Genomic DNA, 22,173 nt, shown 5'->3' with positions numbered 1-22,173 from the left:
ATCTGAATATTTTGATCAAATTTATGTGCCTGAACTACTTGTTCGTTTTTCAGCTTATTGTTTGATCCCAAAACCCTCAAAATGAGATATTTATGTATGTTATAATTAGACTTGTATGTATATATATATTAGGACATGCTGAAAAGACACCACTGATTTCATTAAAAGTACTGGCGAGAGATAATCCAGCTGAAATGTGATTTTTGGCACAATTGTAAGCTGGACATTTACCAACCTAAGAAAATCATTAAGCACCTACTGTGGCCTTACCTGTAGTTTTAAGAAGTGTTGCGTAAATGGTTCCATTCTAACAAGATAAGAAGCAACTATCATAGCGGATGAGTAATGTGTTCCATAATGATATGGTGGAGTTTCACCTAATAAAATAAAAGTAATTCCAGCAATAAATACTCATAATATGAAATCCAGTACTTTACAGCATCAACATGCCAGAATAAATCTTACATAGTGAATTTAAGACCATATCGAAAATACACAAGCAAAACTACTTTTATTAAAAATTACCAACCTCATGGGTTTTCTCCGGGTCCTCCAGTTTCCACCCACTGCTAAAGACCCCTACACACAAGTGTACGTTACGTTAGTTCCGAAATGACTTAGTTTGGGTCAAGTGGACGTTAAACTTCATTTCTCTCTCTTTTTATTCAAAATTCTTGCCAAACATTATTTAAAGTGATCAATTCTAACTTGAGCTATAGCCATTTCCAGTTTACATTGTTTTTTATAGATTTCACACAGCTATCTATGTCTTTTAATCTTTATTCATGCTGGCCAGCCTATCGTGTATACTTTATTCATACAGGCCAGTCTATTCTGTATACTTTATACTTACAGGCCAGCCTATTCTGTATAATTTATACTTACAGGCCAGCCTATTTTGTATACTTTATACTTGGATATACTTAATTACATAATAACAGTCTTTATATTTAAACAGTACATATTTTTCACTTTTAGGATATTATATGAACAATCTGACTCTTTGTACCTTTAAGATGGAATTATAAGAAATAAAATCGAACTACACATATGCTGTACTAGGGTATAACTTATAAAATATTTACCTTGTGGGTCATCCCATTCATTGTATCGTTTCTCAAACTGTTTTAATCTATCTGGGGTCTGAGCACCCATTGGTTTAGATAAATCACGAAATGTAGCGGGATTACTAAGATCCAATTCCTAGAAAACAAAAAATACAGATTTCTATTATCTGTGATAAATCTCTCACAAAACTTGTTCAAAATTTTCTCCAGTTTTCATTAGCTCATGCAGCCTGTGAAGAAAAGTAGGACGTTAAATGCCATTTTATTTCATCAAAACATTGGGGTTTTTTCTGTGAGATAAGGAACTGTAAAAATGAAATGTCAAAACCTTTGTTTTGGTGATGACATACCTAACTATCCAATTGCTGATTCTAGAGAGTATAAATGAAAAAGAAATGTTACCTGTGCGTCATAATCTGCTAGAATCCAAGGAAAGACAGGATATTGCATCAAATCATTATAACATCTACCAGCAAGAGTATTTAGATGCATTAAATACTGGAAGTTGTTTATTTCTCCTCTCTATAATATATAATTATTGTCATTTCATCCATGTTCAGTTAAAATATTTTAATAAATTAAGTAATTTGTGTAATATTAAATTTATAGAGCTCCTGAACTCAGCCATCAATATCATACTCAGTGGTGCTACAACACTTTACCATATAGATAGCTTAAACCTTAAAACAAACCACTATCATCATTTGAGGGATTCTGAATCCTAGCTAATTACAGAATTGTGAAAGTTGAATTTCTGAAAGGAATATCAGTCCAAAAATGGTTCAATGTACAAAGATATTATAAATTAAAAATTTGTCAAAATTCAGCATCCCAAATGGGGTATGATCAAAACAAGCATGCAGCCTCTTTAATCTTTGCTAAAATCTTTTGAGAGAACTCCTTTAATCTGACTGAATCCAAGCCAGGAGAATATCTACAGTTAATATTATGATTTGTTTTCTTCATAAATGTTGAAAAATCAATTTGAGTACAGTTTAGTAATAGATCAAGACATCAAAAATGAAATGAAATGAAATGTTGTTTAATGGCACGTCAGCTCCAACCAGGCTATATTGCGCCAAACATATGGTGAATTTAACGAGACAAATTAAAACAATATCAGAGGAATGTATTCATATATGTAAATAAAAACAAATATCACAGAAAATATAATTAAAAATAAATATATCAATTCCTTTACATGTATAAATTCAAGACATCAAAAATTAGATATTGTCTGAAAAATACAAATGACGATCAATGAGTTAAATGTAATATCATACCTCCCATCTCTGTGTAACAGATTTCTCACCAATCAAACTACTGATTATTCCTCCACTACAAAAGATATAAAATTCACATCTGATGATATTTAATTGTTGAAACATTATCATAATTAAATTCCTCCATTTAAAAGAAATAAATTCAATTTCTTATTTAATACACAGTATATATCACTACATAAGTTTGATCAAATTCCAATACTGTATAAAATAATGTACGTACCCAGATTCTACCTTGACATTTTGTTTCTGACCAGATACTGATTGTTGTGCATTATCAGTTATAGCTGTACCAACAGACATAAACCTAAAATAATATACAAATAATACACTTAAAGATACATTATAGCTAAATCTGCCTATTGCAGATCTTTCCTTTGGCCTCAAATGTTATATAATTGATTAATTAGACATTTATTCACATGCCAAGCACCTAATCAACTCTATAGACCATCAGTGACTTCGAAGAAACTGAAACAGGATTACCATTTAATAATTTAATTTAAAAATATATAATTAAAACTCTGTTTATTATCGTAACAACGGTAGCAATTATAATCGAGACTATGCTATTCTTCAAATAATCATAACATCGCTCAGAATGAAGTTTGACTGAAATTTTAATACACCCCTTTTTGTGTTATCTATTTTTAAACTACTATAACGAGGACTGTCAGCTCTTTATCGAAATCTTACATAATGTCTCTTTAATATTCAATTTATAATCAAAAATTTTATCTAAAAATAATGTTCAATATCGCTTCACTTAGATGATCTGAATTGTCCTCCATGTAAAACCGATAGAACAATTTGAGTATACTTACTTGCTGTAAACCTTGTTTCTTGTTTTTCTAGGGAATGCTAAGAGATAATTTCTACCATCAGTAGAGAAAACTTCTATAGCAATAGGTTGTAATAAATATCTTCTTTTATGTACTTCACCTACTTCATCATATTCAAACTTACTAAACCTACAGATTAAATAAACATTATATAAAACTGTAGTGTAATTGTACAAAATTAGATACTCTATATTTTCTGTTGTTTTGGGTTTTTTGGGGTCAGTCTTATGATATAATTTGATAGAATTACATGTATTTTAAAGAAATTCCACCACCTTCTGTGTACAATCTTAACAATGAATACAGATGTCTAGCAGCCACAAGTCAGTCAATACATTACACAAGGGTAATTATTTCTATATATTTCAATAAAATATGTTACAGATAATTACATACATTTTAAAAAAATTCTACAACACTCTGTATCCAATCTGAACAATGAATAGTCAATTAATTACACAATGTTACATTTCAAATATTAAAGAAAAAATAAATTCTTTAATTTACTTACATTCTCTTCAAGGCTCCACCAGTACTCATGGATGATTTAGGTATAATGGGATCATGGTAACTATAATATATCAATAATTAATTTTTTACATTAATTCTGTTGAACATTATTAGATTTAAAGATTTCCATGGTAAATATTTTACAGTAGACTGTTCCTAGTATAATTTGTATTAAAGATTGCTTACTTACCCTTCAGGTAAACTGTCAATGTCTCGTATCTCTCTAGTTTTTAGAAGTGTAAATCCATCAACTACATAAAAATGATCTTTACCAAAAAGTAAGAGACCTTCTGCTGTATCTAAACCTTGAATTCTAGCACATCTGAACATGTGACTGATCTGTAACATAGAGAGATGATAACTTCTTACATCACAATATCATCTTGCAAGCTAAACTAATATCTTAAACATACATTATGCAAGAGCTAAATCTGAAAATTGCAGGTCTTTCTTTAGGCCTGAAATGTTATCTAAATTATTAATTAGACATTAATTAACCTATCCAGACCATAATCAACACTAGATGGCATCGCTAGCCTGCGATCTTTAGTGGATTATGAGCTGATTTACTGCATAACTTTCCTTCACGATTTAACGATTAAATGAATAATCGAGACTATGCTGTTTATCGTACTGACTTTAGAAATGATGATCAAGGCTAGCCCGACATTTCAATCGGTTAGTTCTCGATTCATAGTGGATCAATTTGACTGAAATATTCAGCAAATTGCCTTTACATTATCTAGTTTTTAATTATTATAGTGTGAACTGCCAACTCATTATCGAATCTCCCATAATGTATCTTTAATAAAGCACATTGTTTTAATATTATAATAGCTCATATATATATCCTACCTTTTCTCCTTCTCCCAATAATCTTAGTATTGCTTGATTATCTCCCCTGCTTTTAGTCGCCTGATCTTCGTGTTGATTTTCTGTCTGTCCATCTGTTTTATCTTCTTCTGTATTGGTATTATCATCTTGATCCTCATCATCAACACCAGATTTAGATATAAACTTCGGCATTTTCATAATATCAACTGAAACATAGACAAATAACATTCTATAATACATACAAAAGAAAAATGCGACTTCATTTGATATCGTAACATACAGCTTTCTATGCTTACTTGTGCAATTCTGGAGAGAATTTGCCTAGGGCAGGAATGAATTCTAGTAATAGTAGATTAATCACGATTATCATAATGGAACTAAATGAAATAAATACCTTCAGGTGATCCCATTCCATTTTCTGGATCAGCTGTTAATAAATCAACGTTATCATCTCGTATTATAGGTAGTTTCTGTACAGTTAATATACCACATGGTCTATACTGATCACAATATTCTTTACTATCAAAACTTATAGCTACTTTATAACGTAGTGGCTGTAATATATAACATATCAAAAGATAAACAAGAGAGAGAAAGAAATGGGGTTTAACGTCCACTCGACACAAACTAGGTCATTTCGGGACTTACATATTGTTTAGTTTTATTTCAATAATTTGCTTGCACGTAGGTCGTAGGGTTCTTTAGCAGTGGGAGGAAGCCGGAGGATCTGGAGAAAACCCATGAGGCTTGACAGGCGACCCTACTCCTTGTCACGTACAACTGGGGAATCGAAACCACGCCAGTTGACACAATGACAGACCTTATGATACAGCGCGCTTAGCATTTGGCCATCCACACACACCCCCAACCCCGAAAAAAAAAGATAAACAGACAGCACACCACACTCATCATCTGTTGAATTATTTATATCAATACATTCTAATTATCTGACAATAACAGACTATCATACTATCAATTGCCATTAAGTCATATGCAATCAAGTACTGTCAGCCCTCATAATAAATGAGATGTGAGGAGAAATGTGACATCATAAAACATCATGAGTTCTTTATTTTTGATTGTCACGACAGTCACAGTTCACAGGATCATGACAATTAAATTCTAAAAAGTTTAATCAAGTACTCCATGTTATAATTGGACAAAATAATTGTTTGCCTTTTTTTATTTCTGTTTTTATCTATTCATTCTTGTATCAAATGTCATGTATATTAATATTATTTTAGATAACTTACACTGTCCTCTAAATCTGGTCTATACGGGTAGTGAACATAAAACATATCATTTAATATCATCTTCTTCCTCATTCTACTTGGACCTTCTGTCATATCTAATAAATACTTGTCTAATCGACAACCATGCTGTGGTCCCCATAAACCTCTTACTCTTAATAACTCGTGTTCCATTGTCGACCATTCTTCTACCAAATATTTCTCTAAATGTATCTGACTCTGAAATATTCACAGAAAAGTGTAAATTCTCTGATCTGAAATTTATTAATATGGGAAAATCCTCCGAGATATTATGATGCAGAACTAAGTTTAAAGGCCCATTATACTGGACCAATGGCAAGTTCAGACTATCAACCCATACACAATAAAAAGTGGTCTCATCAAAAAACATACAGGTCCAATATCATCAAAACCAATCAATCCTACTTTGAATTATGGCCATTTAATGTCCACATTACTTGCTACTGATTGACCACTGTCATCTTAATTAGTGTTACTCAGTGATTGTATGTGGACATCTAACGATAACTAAGAGAGAGAGAGAAATGGGGTTTAACGTCCACTCGACACAAACCAAGTCATTTCGGGACTAACACATGGTTTAAACTGAGAGAGAGAGAGAAATGGGGTTTAACGTCCACTCGACACAAACCAAGTCATTTCGGGACTAACACATGGTTTAATTTTATTTCAATAATTCGCTTGCGCGTAGGGGTCTTTAACAGTGGGAGGAAACAGGAGGACCCGGAGAAAACCCACGAGGTTGGACAGGCGACCCTACTCCTTGCCACGTACAACCGGGGATTCGAAACCACGCCAGTTGACTCAATGACAGACTTTATGGTACAGCACGCACGTGCTAACCATTCAGCCACCCAACCCCCCTTGAACGATAACTAATTACTAACATCATTTCCAAGACAGTATGTTTCCTACTTAAATTACAATAACACCTTTTAACCCTTATTTCTGTTATGTTTTAATAAAGAAAAATATTTATTAGCCTTCTGCAGCACTGCATCCTTAAACATGCATTATGCAAGAGCAAAATCTGCTTATTACAAGTCTTTCTTTAGGCCTGAAATGTTATCTAAATTATCAATTAGACATTAATTAACTTATTCAGACCATAATAAACTCTCGATGTCAAGGCTAGCCTTCGATGTTGGCTGGATTAGATTCCTATATGCCGCTAACGGCTATTGATAATTAAATCAATAAAAGTGGATAATCGAGACTATGCTGTTTATATTAATGATTTTAGTAATGATGACCGAGACTATGCAAAAATTTCACCCGCTTCTTTCTCGGCTCATAGTGGATCAATTGGACTGAAATTTTCAGCAAATTACCTTTACACTATCTAGTTTTTAACTATTATAGCGGGAACTGCCATCGCTTTATCTTATCTCCCATAATGTATCTTTAATTATTACCAACACAGATGATGGTGATTAACTGAACACTGGTATAACGCCTAAATAGCAATTATATTGATGGATGAAAATAATTAGGTCTGCTGGAATATGTGTGCCTATCAGGTTCTATCATATAACATACCAGATGTATGTTTATCTATTAGAGAAGTGTTTAAATATAATATCCCACCTGTTGGTACTGTTTATGTTGAAAGTTGACAACATCCTTCACTAATGTCACATGACTTACAGTCCATGAATGGAAAAACTGAAATAGGATGAGGTTGATATTCAATAAACCGTAAAAAATAAACAACAATGTGAAGATTGTCTTTCAGAAAACACTAATTCTTTTCCTTTTCCAAGTAATATTGTTCTTGAGCATTAAAATTAAACAGTGATCTTATAGAAGTTATGTTTAACTATTTTCAGGGAAATCTTACATTATAATGAACAGTAGTAGCTGGAGATTGTTTAGTGGGAATTTCCCTCTTTGACCGTCTGCTGGCTAACCTTAATACACCACTTCCTACTTTCTGTAGTTTCTGTAACAATAAAACATTAAGCATGTGTTACTAATTATATTTTCTGACAAATATTAAATTGAAATGCAAGTTATGTTATAAATGTTTATTGTTAAACAACTTACCGATTGTATTTGTGTCTGTAATTTATCAGAATTAGTAAATGGTGATCTTCTTTCATTCTCAGCATACGTTACCCAGATTTTAGATGCTGCTTCCTGTATTAATAGTCTACAAAAATAATAAAATTAATTATATGATTGAACATACATTATGCAAGAGTTAAATCTGTCTTTCTTTAGGCCTGAAATATTATATAAACTATTAATTAGGCATTTATTAACAAAACTAGATCATAATCAATTCTCGATGGCATTGGATACTTGAGATTTTAACTAGATTAGAACGGTTTGCATTTTAAAAATTTAATTTAAAAATGGGAAAGCGAGGCTAAGACTTGAATATACCAGTGCCCTGGTTACCACAATGCACACATCTTGTCAAAACTACAAACAGTGTTAACTTGGCTCAGAATGAAGTAATTTGAATGAAATTTTCAATATTTTCATTTTACATTATCTATTTTTGAGCTATTATAGCAAGAATGGCCAGCTCTTTATCCAAATCTTACATAATGTATCTTTAAATCTTTCTTGAGCCCAATCGCTTATGTTAAGAATTAATGTTACATTTTCAATTGAACATGTATTTATTGAAGTGATTTTAATTTGTATTTATTGAAATAATTTTAATTTACCTAACAGTATTTAAGTCAGGTGTGGAGAATGTTTTAGTGGAGCTGTTGATATTATTGAGCTGAGTGCGGAAAATATCTTCAAGTGCCTGAAATGATAAAACCATACAAATAGAAATAGACAGAGATCACCATCAATACACTGTAATACAGCGCTTGTTGATATAATGGAATGAAATGAAATGGGATTTAACGTCCGACTATTCTGCTCCGAACTGGGCTAATGAAGACGGGCATACGCCATATAGTGTGCGGAATCTTTGCCCAGACAGTGACACTACGGCCTACTCTTATATCGAATTCCAACTGTCAAGGAATTGTTGCTATAAATAAAAAAAAAAATTTTTCAATAATTGGTTGAATATCATTAATCATTAGGACAATGATTGAATGAATATGCTATTCTACCATCTTGTGATATCAATGGCAAAGAAACTTCAGTATCTAACCATGACACACTCACCACTGTGCTAGTTTGATTCAGTTTCTAAAAATATCTTTATATACCCATGAACCAACATGGGATTCTCGTAAATAATAATTAACTTGAATATTTTCACAAATTTGTTGAATGACATAAAATTATGGCCAGGATTACTTACAGGTTTCTTACATACATACAATTCTTCCCATACTCTTTTAGCAGCGTTAGCTACTAGTTTCATTCCTTCAGTTAAAGCTGAATTATGTGTATTTACTGTAGAACAATTTGTGGTAGGATCGTCAATATCAGGATCAACATGCCATGTAGTTGTCCGTGCTTTAGATTCACTCAAATTGGCACCACTAAAATTAGAATTAAAGAAAAGACATAGCAATTAATATGACATTGGCATCAAATGTCCATATATAAGAATTGAACATAATGTTTTGACCTATGTATTAAGTACTATAAATCAAAATTGTGTGGTAATACTACTAAAAAAGATTTATGTTAGATTATTATTGGATAACTTATCTAATAATAAGTTCACATCCCTTAAAGATTTGCAGTCCAACATTATATGGCCTGAACACATAGTTTGTGACAAGGAAAATTTTGATATTATTTTGCCCAACATTGAACAGTTCAATACGAACGAAACTAGTCACTGCTAAACAGGGATAACTGGTCGCATTGCCCATTTTATCTCTTCCTTAACATATTTTATCTTGAGCCCACAATAATCCTGGGCCCTGAATATGTGAATTCCCGGGGTGAATATCACAGCTGACAGATAGTAATTAATTAATGAGATTCCGATAAAAATGTCATTATATTAACCTGCTTTCAGGATCCTCTGTTAGTTGAAGTAAACAATAACATAGACAACCTAGAAATTCCTGATCATAATTTCCTGGTCCAAAGACTAGACTTCTGTTACTGGTTAGTTTATGTAGTGAATCAAGTACACCTGTCTGACTAGCTACACTATCAATGGGTCGTGATAGTTGAAACAATATAGTTCTGTTTAAACACTTATATATAGGATCCAATGACACTCCAGATGCTGTGAATAAAAACAAATATGATTAAAATCTTTACAACCTCAGCAATGCTTATATTACATAAATAGTTACTTTTATGACATCCCAATATTGACAGATACAAGTCCCCCACCCCCCACCCGTCATTCTTGTGATTATTTATTAAAATTTTTGTTGTTTTCAGAATACTTACATTTTCTTTTACTCTGTGAAATTAATTTACTGACAAAATCAAATACTTCTTTTGCCTCTCTAGTAAATACACCTATTAATAAAGAAATGGATAGATTACAATTCTAAAAGAACAGGTGAGGAAACAACAATGATCCAGAATATCAATACGATCCAAATGCAAGTTATGCCCATTTGAAGTTTACATTAGTGTTTTATTCATTCAAGGCACGTTAAAATTCTGTGTTTTGTTCTGTCATGTTGTTTCTTTAAGGTTTGAATCATGTATGCAAATAAATTATGTATTCAAATAAATGAAACTGAACTGTGTATACAGTAAGCAGAAATGATTAATAAATTATTAATAGGTGTTAAATATGGTTTGCATACCTTGCCACAATTTATCAACAACTCTACTAGCAAAGTAGAAGACATTATTAGCCATATTACTGTAGCTATTTCCAGTAATAGGTAATGCTGCTTGATCACCTAACAATACATCTGCAGCTAATAGATGTTCCATTAATATCTTTAACATTTCTGTCTGAAATTGTTTCTGTTGTGCTCTACTGGCATGTTCTGGGTAACCCTGGAATCATTCAAATAGAATATGTATCAATAATCAACATTGTCAGTAGAATCCATACATTTAACACCAAGACAACATGTAACATTAGTTTCTTTATGTAATGCCAAAGCATAACTCTTCCCTGCATGGCAAAAATCAGGGTTCCCGCGGCTTCGTCAAACATTTTTACAAGGATATTCAAGGATAAATATACGTCAAATTCAAGGATTTTTAAGGACATTTTTTAGCCTAAAGTTACAATTACCAAAACATTACCAACTATCGTTCTAATCTCATATTTAAAAGGAATTGAAGACATTTGAAACAAAATTAAGGATCTCAACTGAAATTCAAGGATATTTTCCTATTTCCGCGAAATTCAAGGATATTCAAGACCTTGAAAATGAAATTTTAAATTCAAGGATATTCAAGGATTTTCAAGGACTGCGGGAACCCTGACAAATACATATGAGCTATTCCATGAATTGTCAATCAATTGAAGTACGATCTTTTCCAACATTGCACACATAACTTATTAGACATAAACCTTGAGTACAAAATTGGATGGTAAAATAAACCTATTCAGCTAATCATGTGTGGAACACGGGACTAATATTTTACTTACATCTAACATTAAATCAATAACTGTTGTAGATTTTGTCGAGAAACTGTCAATTACAATTGTTCTCAGGAAATCTATGATGAATTTACGAGCTGAATGACCATGCAGTATACCTAAAATAATAGATAGAACTCAATGTTAAAGTATTGATACTGTTAGTAATTGATGAAGTCAAACATCCAGGTTACAGCTTTTGCATTGATTGAAAACATACTACATTATTGTCATCTATAAAATTACTAAATCTCACAAGTTTATAAATTAGTTGGCAACATTTATAGATAAAACAAAGATCGTTATTTGAGAATATGGCAAATACTGAAGTGTGATGCATTCTAAACATTTAGTGGCAAATAATATAAAAAAAACATTAAGTACATGGAAGATATTAAAACTACTATTGTTATTTTATAGTTTATGTTATATAAATACATACTGTCGACACGTGTATCTGGTGGCTTCACAATAACAATCGAATCAGAATCGGGAAAAGGCTAAAAATAAATATAAATAATTTTAAATCAATCAAACGCTTCAATATTTATACAGAATATTCATAAAATAAACATTGGACATTTATTTTAAATCCTTTCTTAAACAAGCGGTTGCCATGCAAAATATGCCCACATTTTACAATAGATGGACAGAGAAGAAGCTAAAAAGATTTTTTGTACAATCAGGGGCCATAATCCATGAAGATACAGACCGATACATAACCATATAATCATATCAGATAAAGATAGAGTCCACAACCATGGTATTGCATACTTTTACACCATTTGCGTAAAGGAGAGTGGCCATTTTGTCAAGCAGTTTCGGGTCTATTTTCACAAAATTCAAACTGAACTGTAATCATGGTGTAATACGATATATATTTGAACAGTTTTTAAAATCAAATGAAAATTGTGATCTCTAGAGGGTCTGATATGCGCCAATATCGAAAGGAACAGAGCTCTTTGGGTTATAAATATATATTTTAAGTTTCAGTAAACACAATTTTTTGTATAATCAGGGGCAATAATCGATGAAGCCAATATCGAAAGGAACCAGGATTTTTGGGATACAAACCTATATTTCAAGTTTCATCAAACCAAATAATAATTGTGACCTCTAGAGTGTCAACAAACAAATGTGAATGGACAGGGGCAACAACATAATATGTCCACATGAAAATGTGGGTGTATAAAAATGCATTGTTACACAGTCATTCAAAATTTCAGTATATTTAAAATATATGTAAAAATTAATATTGTACCTTAAATTCCTCTATAGGTGTAGTAATATCACTGTCTATATCTGGTGCAGGATGAGGAAATAATGTTGCTGTTAATGCCATGATAAAATCAGATGTTGTACATAATGTAAGAAATTCAGCTTGGTTATGATATAAAAATAGCAGAAATTGTAATAGTATGACAGGATACTCCTTCGATCTTTCATTATTAATGTCCTGAAGAAAATACAGTGAAATGATGACAATATGAGGGATGATAGTTATTGCATTAACCTGTAATAAGTGATAAATTTCAAAACAGTACAAGATGTTTATGAGTGGTTATAACTTTTGTCTAAAACCTTCGTACTGTACATTGTATTGTCGATGCAATAAAATAAGTTTAAACTAACAAAATAGATTACTGACATACAGACAAACATAACAGTTAAATAGCAAATACATCATCAAAGGACAATAACAAGAGTAAGTTACCTCATTTACTGCGTTTCTGATCATAGACAAAATAACTATAGCAGCATCTGAACATAACTCTACTCTTTCTTTAGCTAATAGAGATACAGGTTTACTTGCTGGTACACCAAATATAACTGTCCATACAGCATCGAGACTTAACTAAAATATAGAAAAATAGAACATACAATGTTTTATAATTTTATATTCCATATATTTTTTCATTTTACGACATTTAATTTTATGTAACATCTAACAAGTATTATGAATTTTTTATTTTCTCGTCATTGCGTAGCATAAAAATTCTATGAAAATACAGCTATTCTGAATTGTGTGACAACACCCTCCATTGATCTGTGTATAATCTCACTGAAGTCATATGCATAACACAGCCGACTGAATAAATTGCAGAAACAGATCTTTGGGTGGACAGTAAGGGGTGATGACAATTACTAAATTCTGAAAAGATGCCATTCAACACTTACCTCAACATCTGTAGGTAAATCTTTACCGTGCTGTCCTAATAATAATGCCATTAAGAGAAAATATACAGCAGCTATGTCATTATGTTTCGGTAGAGTCCACTGTAATACTTGAAATCCAGGTATATGGCTTACTTCTGTATTAGCCTCTCTATCATGGCCTTTAGCAGATGCTCCAAGGTTAAAACCTAAAATCAAGATAACATTATAAAACTTGGTCTATTTCAGTAAAAGATTAAACATGAAATGCTAGGCCATTCTCTACAGTTTCCTCTTATTAATCATCAATTCCTTACCGAAATACTATCAATAGTTAAACCCATTAATGACTTTTGCCAGAAAATTAGGCATTGTATGGACAGCCTACATCTAGTAATTAACAAAACTTTTGATTTTCTTATCGTACAACTTGTAGTTGTACCTTTAAAACTTTAATCAAGACAGAAATATAATACTACTAACCAAGCATGGCTGCCATTTGGTTTTTGAAAACATTTTCGGTGTCTCCTAACCATCCTCCCCCAAAACTCCCTTCACGGAATCTTTGTATATTATTAGCATTACGGAACATGGTGATTAGAGTTCGTAAAGCTAACACCACTGTACTCTGATGTAAATTCTCTTGCATAAATAACATCAACCAATCAAATCCTAGAGTTTTCTGTATATCTTCACACATTCTACAATTTAAACATCAATATAGATCTGTTTATCATAAAAAGTGAAACTATCTTTATTACAAATTAATGACTTGCTCTAGCTTATGTCATATTGTGGTATAGTCTATATCATTGTGGTCTGAAACCTATGTTTAAGTTGACACAAGTTGTCTCCCTTATGTGGTAGTTCTTCTGCCTTTTTGAGTAATAAAGAAGGAGATTGGAATTCTAACATGAAGAATGGTTGTTTTTCCTTTTCACCCACATGTAACTGTGTAACACCCCAGGATCCAAGGATCCGAATATAACACTTAACTAAAGCCAAACTGTTTTGAAATATTCAAATTCTAATTTTAATATCTAATTGTATGTTGATTAAAAAGCAAGACTGTACGGGTGAAATAGTAACATAACCTTCAGCTAACCCAACCCAACCCTACTACACCCTGTAATGACGTTGCCTTCATATCACCATACATTTATTCAAGGGCTAAGTTGTTTTATCTCATAAAATTATTGATATACAAGCTATTCTTATTTACACAAACTCATGAGTGGAAAAGAAATGTGAAATTTAGATAGTTCTTGACTACAGTTTGAGCCCTAACCATGTTCAACGAATATTTCAACATCGTATTACATGAAGGTAAATTATATGTTTAAAATTATCCATAATATATAAGACTTACTGTTGATTAAGATTATTAGAGCCTGGTAATAATATCAGTCTCAATGTCACTTCTAGTAGAGTGTTTCTTAGTTTCACGTTCTGTATTATACTCATTTCTATAAAACAATACAAATATCTTTAATAATTCAACAATAAAATATACAGTCATCAACCATTCATTTAGAGAATAAAACAAGTTTACTATATAAACCATGAACCAACCATGACATCATCATAGCCATACTAAAAACAGAATTCTGTCAATTGATGTTCAAATGTCCAAAGAACAAGCATTATAAGTTTTATGTTAATCATACTTGAACTGGCAAAGCCTGAGGTTTTATCTAAAGAGTGTTGCTCTATGAAGAAGAAGATTACCAAGTGTCAAGTGTATAGAATCAGTTCCTGGTTTTAAAAGAACACAGACAACAGAGCAATTATTACGAACACCATTTGAAAAGAAGCTTATAGGTTTCTACCTTCAGCATTGTCTGGAGTTTTGTCTTGATGCAAGTCCACATCTTTTTCGTTTGTTGATAGTGGTGGAATAGTTGATACTAAAAACTGCCCAAACCTGAATATACAAATAATTAGTTATTAGCATTTTTAATGATGACTGATAGACATATTAACTAAACGTTATCTGTATCATTTTCATTCAAATTTTACTGACAACCTTAAACTTCAAGAACGGTCTTCTAACATGACTGAAGAAATATTTCTATCTGTGATGAATAGTGAAGTTTGCAAAGGTCTTATATTAATCACTACTTACCGGAGTAAGGACTGATGATCTGGTGTACTTAGTAGTAATTCACCTATAACATTACATATAGTACGTGTTGTGTGAACAGATAAATTAACATCTTTTAAAACATGAAGTAAACCTGACACAAGACCTATATCTCTCATCATCATACTGTTAGCTTTAGCATCACTGAAAACATAAAAATATTATACTACATGTATATAAATCAAATAGAAAGAAATGGTATGTTGTAATATATACTCAATACAATTTAAATGTTCTTTACTTGAAAAACATGATTAATTTGGAAAGAGTTATCTCCCTTTACTCATATTCATAATATGCCTAGCAGTTTGAAATCATCTAATATTAGGAGACTAGCCAAAAGTATGATTCTTGGAATAGTGGAGTTATTCTGTGAAAAGGAATAATACTTACGCTGAATCAGTAAGTAATTCATTGAAATGTTCATATAAAGACTTCTGCAGATCTCCAGGGGCTTCATGCCATACCTTAAATAGAAATGAAATGGGGTTTAACATCTACTTTTCTGTACCTTAAAACAAACACATAAACATATTTATAAACATTGTCAGTTAATACATTGCAGTACTCTGTAGTTCTAACATTGTCAGTTCATACATTGAACTCTGTAGTTCTAACATTGTCAGTCAATACATTGAACTCTGTAGTTCTAACATTGTCAGTTAATACATTGAACTCTGTAGTTCTAACATTGTCAGTTAATACATTGAACTCTGTAGTTCTAACATTGTCAGTTAATACATTGAACTCTGTAGTTCTAACATTGTCAGTTAATACATTGAACTCTGTAGTTCTAACATTGTCAGTTAATACATTGAACTCTGTAGTTCTAACATTGTCAGTTAATACATTGAACTCTGTAGTTAAAATTGTCAGTTAATACATTGTACTCTGTAGTTAAAATTGGCAGTTAATACATTGTACTCTGTAGTTAAAATTGACAGTAAATACACTACTCTGTAGTTCTTACATTGTCAGTTAATACATTGTACATTGTCAGTCAATACATTGTACTATGTAGTTCTTGCACTGTCAGTCAATACATTGTAGTTCTAACATTTTCAGTTAATACATTGTACTCTGTAGTTCTTGAGAAGAAAAAGAAATATTATTATACAATTTTATCATTTATTTAATATGCGCCTGATCAAAAAAGGTTTATACCTCTAAATCACAGAGTAGATCTTCAAATGCTACCCTATTAGGTATCATAGCTGATTCTCTACCACTATCTAATGTACCGACCAACGAGAATGTCAAATGTAAAATATGACTGTTTAATAAATTACGTTTCTTCTTGTATAACATGGCAAGCATCTGAAAAATAAAACCCAATTAAATCATTAAACAACTACATCACATTTAAAATTACAAAGACAAAAACAAAGTTAATATGAAATCTTTTTTTCTATAATTAATGCTAATGTGAAAATGAAGTTACAACAATGACAAAAACATTCTAGTTCAATTTTCACTTCTGGAAATAGAACAATGAATTTTTTACCTGATAGCCTCGTATTCTATCCATATCCCATCTAGCAGATCGACTACTATTAACAACACATACTAATGTTTTTACAGCAGCATATAAACCTTCTACATCTTTAGCCATAGCTATTAAACCTAAAACAGCTGCTGTACCTCCAACATTATCTAACATTTTAGCAACAGGTCGTGGACAAAACGTACGTACACCTAAAATAAGATTAAAATAATTTGCCAAAATGGGAACAATGAAGTGATAGAGATCCTTTACTCAATCTCTTTGGGAATAACATTAGTACTTGTGCTTGTGTGGCACAGACTGATAATCAACTTTAGCTGCCAAAGGAAATACTTATGTTTTGTCTGGCCAAAGTCGTTTTTGTTAAACACAATTTACACAAATTAAGAAGTGTTTCAATATTTTAATTCACAAAGCCCTATGTATGTATATTTTCAGGCGTGATAATAATGCTAAGGAGGTAAATATAATCTTACCTAAATACCCCATTAATATTGCACCAAGACTTCTAGCAGGTCCAGCAAGATGACCAGCTGAATTATGTAATAATCTTATTGGTGTAGCATTTTCATGTGCTGACATGGCAAGCTGTATAAAAAAATAAAGGGAAATATCAATTACAATTAAAGAGGCGAAAGCATTTTGGAAATCTTACACAGTTGGTAAACAAAAGTTTAATTTTTTGATTTCATTACAGAGTTATATAGCAGTAAATTTCAAATCAGACAGTGGACAAAATCTGAGATATATACACCTTTGATGTCAATTTGGAATGTTAAAATAGAAAATTTTGTGAGACAAACTATCATACCTGTTTGGCAATGGATTTGCTATCAACTTTATTGTAAACTTTTCTGATTTTTGCAACTGTCATTTGTGACAGAGCGTGAGCATGTACCCCAAACATCACTTTCTCTTCCGCAATAAATGGGTTTGAGACTTCATTGCTCTCTGTAAGATAATCAAAATAATACAAAAATTTCCACCAACAGCCACAAATACAGTGTAAATGTTTTGACTTAATAGATGATCACAGAAGATTCAAAAGAACAATCCATTTAACTATAATGAAAATGAAATGAAATGGGGTTTAATGTCCTACTCCGACTGGACTAGTGAAGATGGGCATACAACATGCAGTGTGCTATGAGGGGAAATTTTGTCCTGACGGCGGCACTGTGGCCTACTAATATATAAAATTCCAATTGCCAAGAGATCTTTTACGTGCACGCCAATGTGTACACAGGACATTGGTATTTAATCCCATCCGAACGACTAGACAGCTGTCATTGTCAGGCCCTCCATTAATTTTAAACAGCAAACAATATATATTCTCTCAGCTTGGATTCAATAAAAAAAACAAAGTCCCATCAAAAGATTGCACAAAACACTTTTTGATGGCGCTGGCCGATTTATATCAATTCATCATATTTTTGTAAATACTGAGCGGAATTGGATCAGTTTGATTGATATTGCTTTTAGAGATACAACTTGTATAATATTATAATTTGCAAAGGATTACTCAATCCCTCACATGATGATCAGCGGGTTTAAACCATTAATTCTCTGTTTGTGTGCTATAGATATTTTATACTACTATTCTATTGGTACTAAAACTACAGATGGATAACCCCGGACAAAAACTTCTAACGATTAGCATATTAAACATTCTAAAAAATACTATACAGATATTTTATAAACACCAAAAGGAGAATAATATACAAACCCATGAGAGCAGCTTGGAAGCTTCCTATATATGTAGGACCTAGATTATATATGTTCTGTATGGTATTAGTAGAGACAATATCCTCCAATAAATGGCATGGTCCCTGCCGCCATGTTACCCGTGATTGACGGCGTAACTGTGGTGGTGTACCAATATAACAAAATACTGAGGTAAAGGCAGTCGGGCTAGCTGTTCCTCCACCACCAAGATTAGGTGACATATAATGCAACTATAAAATAAAAAGAAATCAATATTATGCTTACTAACATATTTTTTGGACAATTGGGATAGTAATTATGTTACTGATTATTCAAGACTATATTTACCACTGCCATTGTCAGAAATGGGATAATTCTGGAATAATATGTAAGTACTTAGCAGCAAAATAAACTCTTTTGGTCCATTTATTTTCCCCTTGTTCATTACAAGGGCTATATTTTCAGTTTAATTGAATTTTTAAAGTGGAATAGATGACTTTATTATCCCCAAAGACACATATCTTTGATATTTGATACCAGTATATAGAACTCAAGATATATCATTTAACAGAACACAGTTTTTATGGGATACAATCACTAGTTTTATTCTAAAAGCACAACATTTCGACAAATATCCTCTTATCGTTATCAAGCATGTCGTGTTTTTAGAACTAAACTAATGATTGTATACCATAAAAAAGGTGTTCTGTTAATGTGTTTCCCTATCGCTAAATGCCACTTAAAGATTATCAGTTTTCATACATATTGATAATGAGTTACGAAATAAGATTACCTTTTGAGTATTGATGTGTTCCCCGTCAACAAATAAGCTAACATTACTATTCTTCATAATACCAGCTCTATGAAAGACTATAACTAGATGATGCCACTGACCCTCCTGGGTTAATTCAGGATACCAGAAACGAACTGTATTATCATTTAACACAGGTTCTTGTTCTTGTTCAGTTCCACTTACTGCAAAAAAAAAAAAAAAATCAACTTACAGTCTATCATACATGTACTGCAGGGCATACACTTGAACATATTAGTTTATTAAGGATATCTGAAACATAGACGACTCCCTAAAATTCTGCAGCAGATGTATGGAACATCAATGCAATCTGACAAGAACCCTAACCTGTAGATTAGTCGCAATAAAATGTGGACAGACACTTGAGAGTCAGCGGACACTGGTTCCAACAATACAATATACATTCACATGACATGTGTGTAATATGACTGACAATTTTTTATAAATATCTAAAATATTATTTGCATAGATTCTGAGCACACTTTAAAAATTTGATAACCATGTTGTATTGATGAATTTATGATTACTTAATAGCAATTATACATTATTATGGATAAATTTAAAACACACATAGCAATAGATAAACCAAAATGCTTAAAGTAGCTAAATCGCAAATATTAGGGACCTAAAAATTGACACAAACGGGTTCAACGCATATAATAATGTAATATGAATGTATATAAAATGATTTACGATTCGTGTACCAATGGTAAAAATGTTTATTTTGTCTTAAATATTGGATATTAGAAGTTCTTCTATTCCCGGGAAGATCACAACATCATTTTGATGCTTTCATAAATACAAACAATAATTACCTGAGCTAGGCATGTAAGTTTCCTGAGTGGAGACTATTAGAGCATTGTCTTTAGAAGTAAGATATACACTTAAACAGATGAGATTCTCGTCTCTACCCTGTATATTACGAACAACTGTCAATAGACGAACAGGGTGAGCATCTAAAGCAGCATTACTGAATTTATCTACACAGAACCATGACGAATAGGTGAGACCAGATGGTGGTGGAAATACTCTCTCCCCTAATTACATAAATATATAATATTATTAAATCATGTTATGTGATAATATACAAAGGATCAATCAATCTAATTTCATTACCAAACAGAATTTATCTAATGATATTCACTTAACATGCATTTTATTTAGCATATCCCAATCTTACACACTTGTTTTCATTTTTTTTACCTTTAAAGAAATTGGAATCAGCTACATGCAACCCAGATTAGATTGTGTATAGAACTCGTATCTAATATTGACACAGGATATTGTCATATAGTAATTATATCTCATCCTATCCTCTCCTTTAAATTTCTATATATTTTTTCAAGATATGTTTTTATTCAAATTCGAATTTTCGTACAGTGTCATTAAATAGTTTAAGATTTTGAAAATATGTGTTACCTGTTCCTACACCACCATATACAACAGGATCTGATGTTCCTACAACACCCCCGACAACAGATGGAGTAGGGGGACCTTGAGGTGCCACACTAGGTAAATATAAACAAGCAAAACCTTCAGCACTCATATCAAACTCTACAAATGCTGGCGTCACTGCTGCTCCGTGCATTCTAGCATCCCTTGGTGTTGTCATGGATACAAGACACTTTACTCTTGTTAGTGGAACAGTTCCTCCAGCAGACTTCAATTTCTTCTCTATTTCCATAGTTGATGTTTTTTCTTCAATGCCAACTGATGTTGAAATAAGATCTGGATCATTCCATGTTCCATGAGCTGCTCCTGCCTGGAAATCTTCTACAGGTCTACAACTTAATGGCGAACCCAACCTTAAAAAATCTCTACAAAAGACAATACATTTACCATCATTAATTCTAGGATTCCATTTTAATATTCATTCCAACTTAATGGTGAACCCAACCTTAAAAAATCTCTACAAAAGACAATACATTTACCATCATTAATTCTAGAATTCCATTTTAATATTCATTCAAAATTTTAACTGGATGGATGAGCAAAACAGTCCAAGACGCTATTCCAGCTGGAGAAATCAAATGTGCATGTCCAATTAAATCTTATCTACTTATCCCAAATCTCAAAGAGGAATGAGTTAGTTGGCAGTAAACAAACATACGCATAGCAGCCACCAATTTACACAAGCATTTTAATGTTTTCAATTTTATGATCCAATAAATCTAAAGTAATCCAAGTATAGTTATTTTTTTATCAAAAGCTCAAAAACTGTGATGTACACGGCTATCAAAACACATGGGATGAGTGGAAATAAGGGTTGATGGCAATGTACAACCCTATGAGAATTTCAAGGTTGAAGGGTAAGCCATTTGAATACAATCTATGTACCTTAAGTCTCGTGGAGTAAGTGATTGTGAGGCCAGTCTTTCAAACATAAACTGTAATGGTGGATGTAATGGAAATGATTCATCTGCTAATGCTACACTACCGTGACTCAATAATTCATGTGGAAAACCTGCATCACACATTATCTGTTGATTGCGTTCAATTCGTAGTAAAGATCTCAATATATCAGATACACAATATTTTAAATTTAATGCTTCC

The 22,173-nt window shown here is 31.9% G+C and overlaps 1 protein-coding gene across 1 annotated transcript in view; it reads right to left on the bottom strand.

The window, feature by feature from the left end:
- The window catches only part of LOC126811103 (WD repeat and FYVE domain-containing protein 3), a 52,030-nt gene that overhangs the window by 11,743 nt on the left and 18,114 nt on the right, over window positions 1-22,173 (bottom strand). Inside the window, exons 19-56 of the mRNA XM_050536568.2 lie at window positions 21,958-22,172; window positions 21,040-21,437; window positions 20,436-20,657; window positions 19,603-19,784; window positions 18,832-19,060; window positions 17,917-18,056; window positions 17,582-17,693; window positions 17,106-17,296; window positions 16,766-16,918; window positions 15,995-16,068; window positions 15,584-15,745; window positions 15,288-15,382; window positions 14,828-14,924; window positions 13,942-14,159; window positions 13,483-13,667; window positions 13,019-13,159; window positions 12,566-12,760; window positions 11,747-11,804; window positions 11,314-11,423; window positions 10,511-10,709; window positions 10,143-10,214; window positions 9,747-9,972; window positions 9,085-9,268; window positions 8,486-8,571; window positions 7,854-7,959; window positions 7,648-7,749; window positions 7,395-7,472; window positions 5,790-6,005; window positions 4,931-5,090; window positions 4,558-4,742; window positions 3,893-4,041; window positions 3,704-3,763; window positions 3,175-3,321; window positions 2,574-2,657; window positions 2,351-2,405; window positions 1,470-1,589; window positions 1,086-1,203; window positions 271-377 (exon numbers count right to left, since the gene is read on the bottom strand). Of these exons, the coding sequence (XP_050392525.2) occupies window positions 271-377; window positions 1,086-1,203; window positions 1,470-1,589; window positions 2,351-2,405; window positions 2,574-2,657; window positions 3,175-3,321; window positions 3,704-3,763; window positions 3,893-4,041; window positions 4,558-4,742; window positions 4,931-5,090; window positions 5,790-6,005; window positions 7,395-7,472; window positions 7,648-7,749; window positions 7,854-7,959; window positions 8,486-8,571; window positions 9,085-9,268; window positions 9,747-9,972; window positions 10,143-10,214; window positions 10,511-10,709; window positions 11,314-11,423; window positions 11,747-11,804; window positions 12,566-12,760; window positions 13,019-13,159; window positions 13,483-13,667; window positions 13,942-14,159; window positions 14,828-14,924; window positions 15,288-15,382; window positions 15,584-15,745; window positions 15,995-16,068; window positions 16,766-16,918; window positions 17,106-17,296; window positions 17,582-17,693; window positions 17,917-18,056; window positions 18,832-19,060; window positions 19,603-19,784; window positions 20,436-20,657; window positions 21,040-21,437; window positions 21,958-22,172 (5,631 nt within the window). The remainder of the gene's footprint in view (window positions 1-270; window positions 378-1,085; window positions 1,204-1,469; window positions 1,590-2,350; window positions 2,406-2,573; window positions 2,658-3,174; window positions 3,322-3,703; window positions 3,764-3,892; window positions 4,042-4,557; window positions 4,743-4,930; window positions 5,091-5,789; window positions 6,006-7,394; window positions 7,473-7,647; window positions 7,750-7,853; window positions 7,960-8,485; window positions 8,572-9,084; window positions 9,269-9,746; window positions 9,973-10,142; window positions 10,215-10,510; window positions 10,710-11,313; window positions 11,424-11,746; window positions 11,805-12,565; window positions 12,761-13,018; window positions 13,160-13,482; window positions 13,668-13,941; window positions 14,160-14,827; window positions 14,925-15,287; window positions 15,383-15,583; window positions 15,746-15,994; window positions 16,069-16,765; window positions 16,919-17,105; window positions 17,297-17,581; window positions 17,694-17,916; window positions 18,057-18,831; window positions 19,061-19,602; window positions 19,785-20,435; window positions 20,658-21,039; window positions 21,438-21,957; window position 22,173) is intronic.

Source organism: Patella vulgata, chromosome 2 (genome assembly GCF_932274485.2).
Source record: "Patella vulgata chromosome 2, xgPatVulg1.2, whole genome shotgun sequence".
NCBI classification, from domain to species: Eukaryota; Metazoa; Mollusca; class Gastropoda; family Patellidae; genus Patella; species Patella vulgata.
The sequence above is the reverse complement of the archived record's forward strand: the minus strand, read 5'-3'. Positions and strand labels throughout refer to the sequence as shown.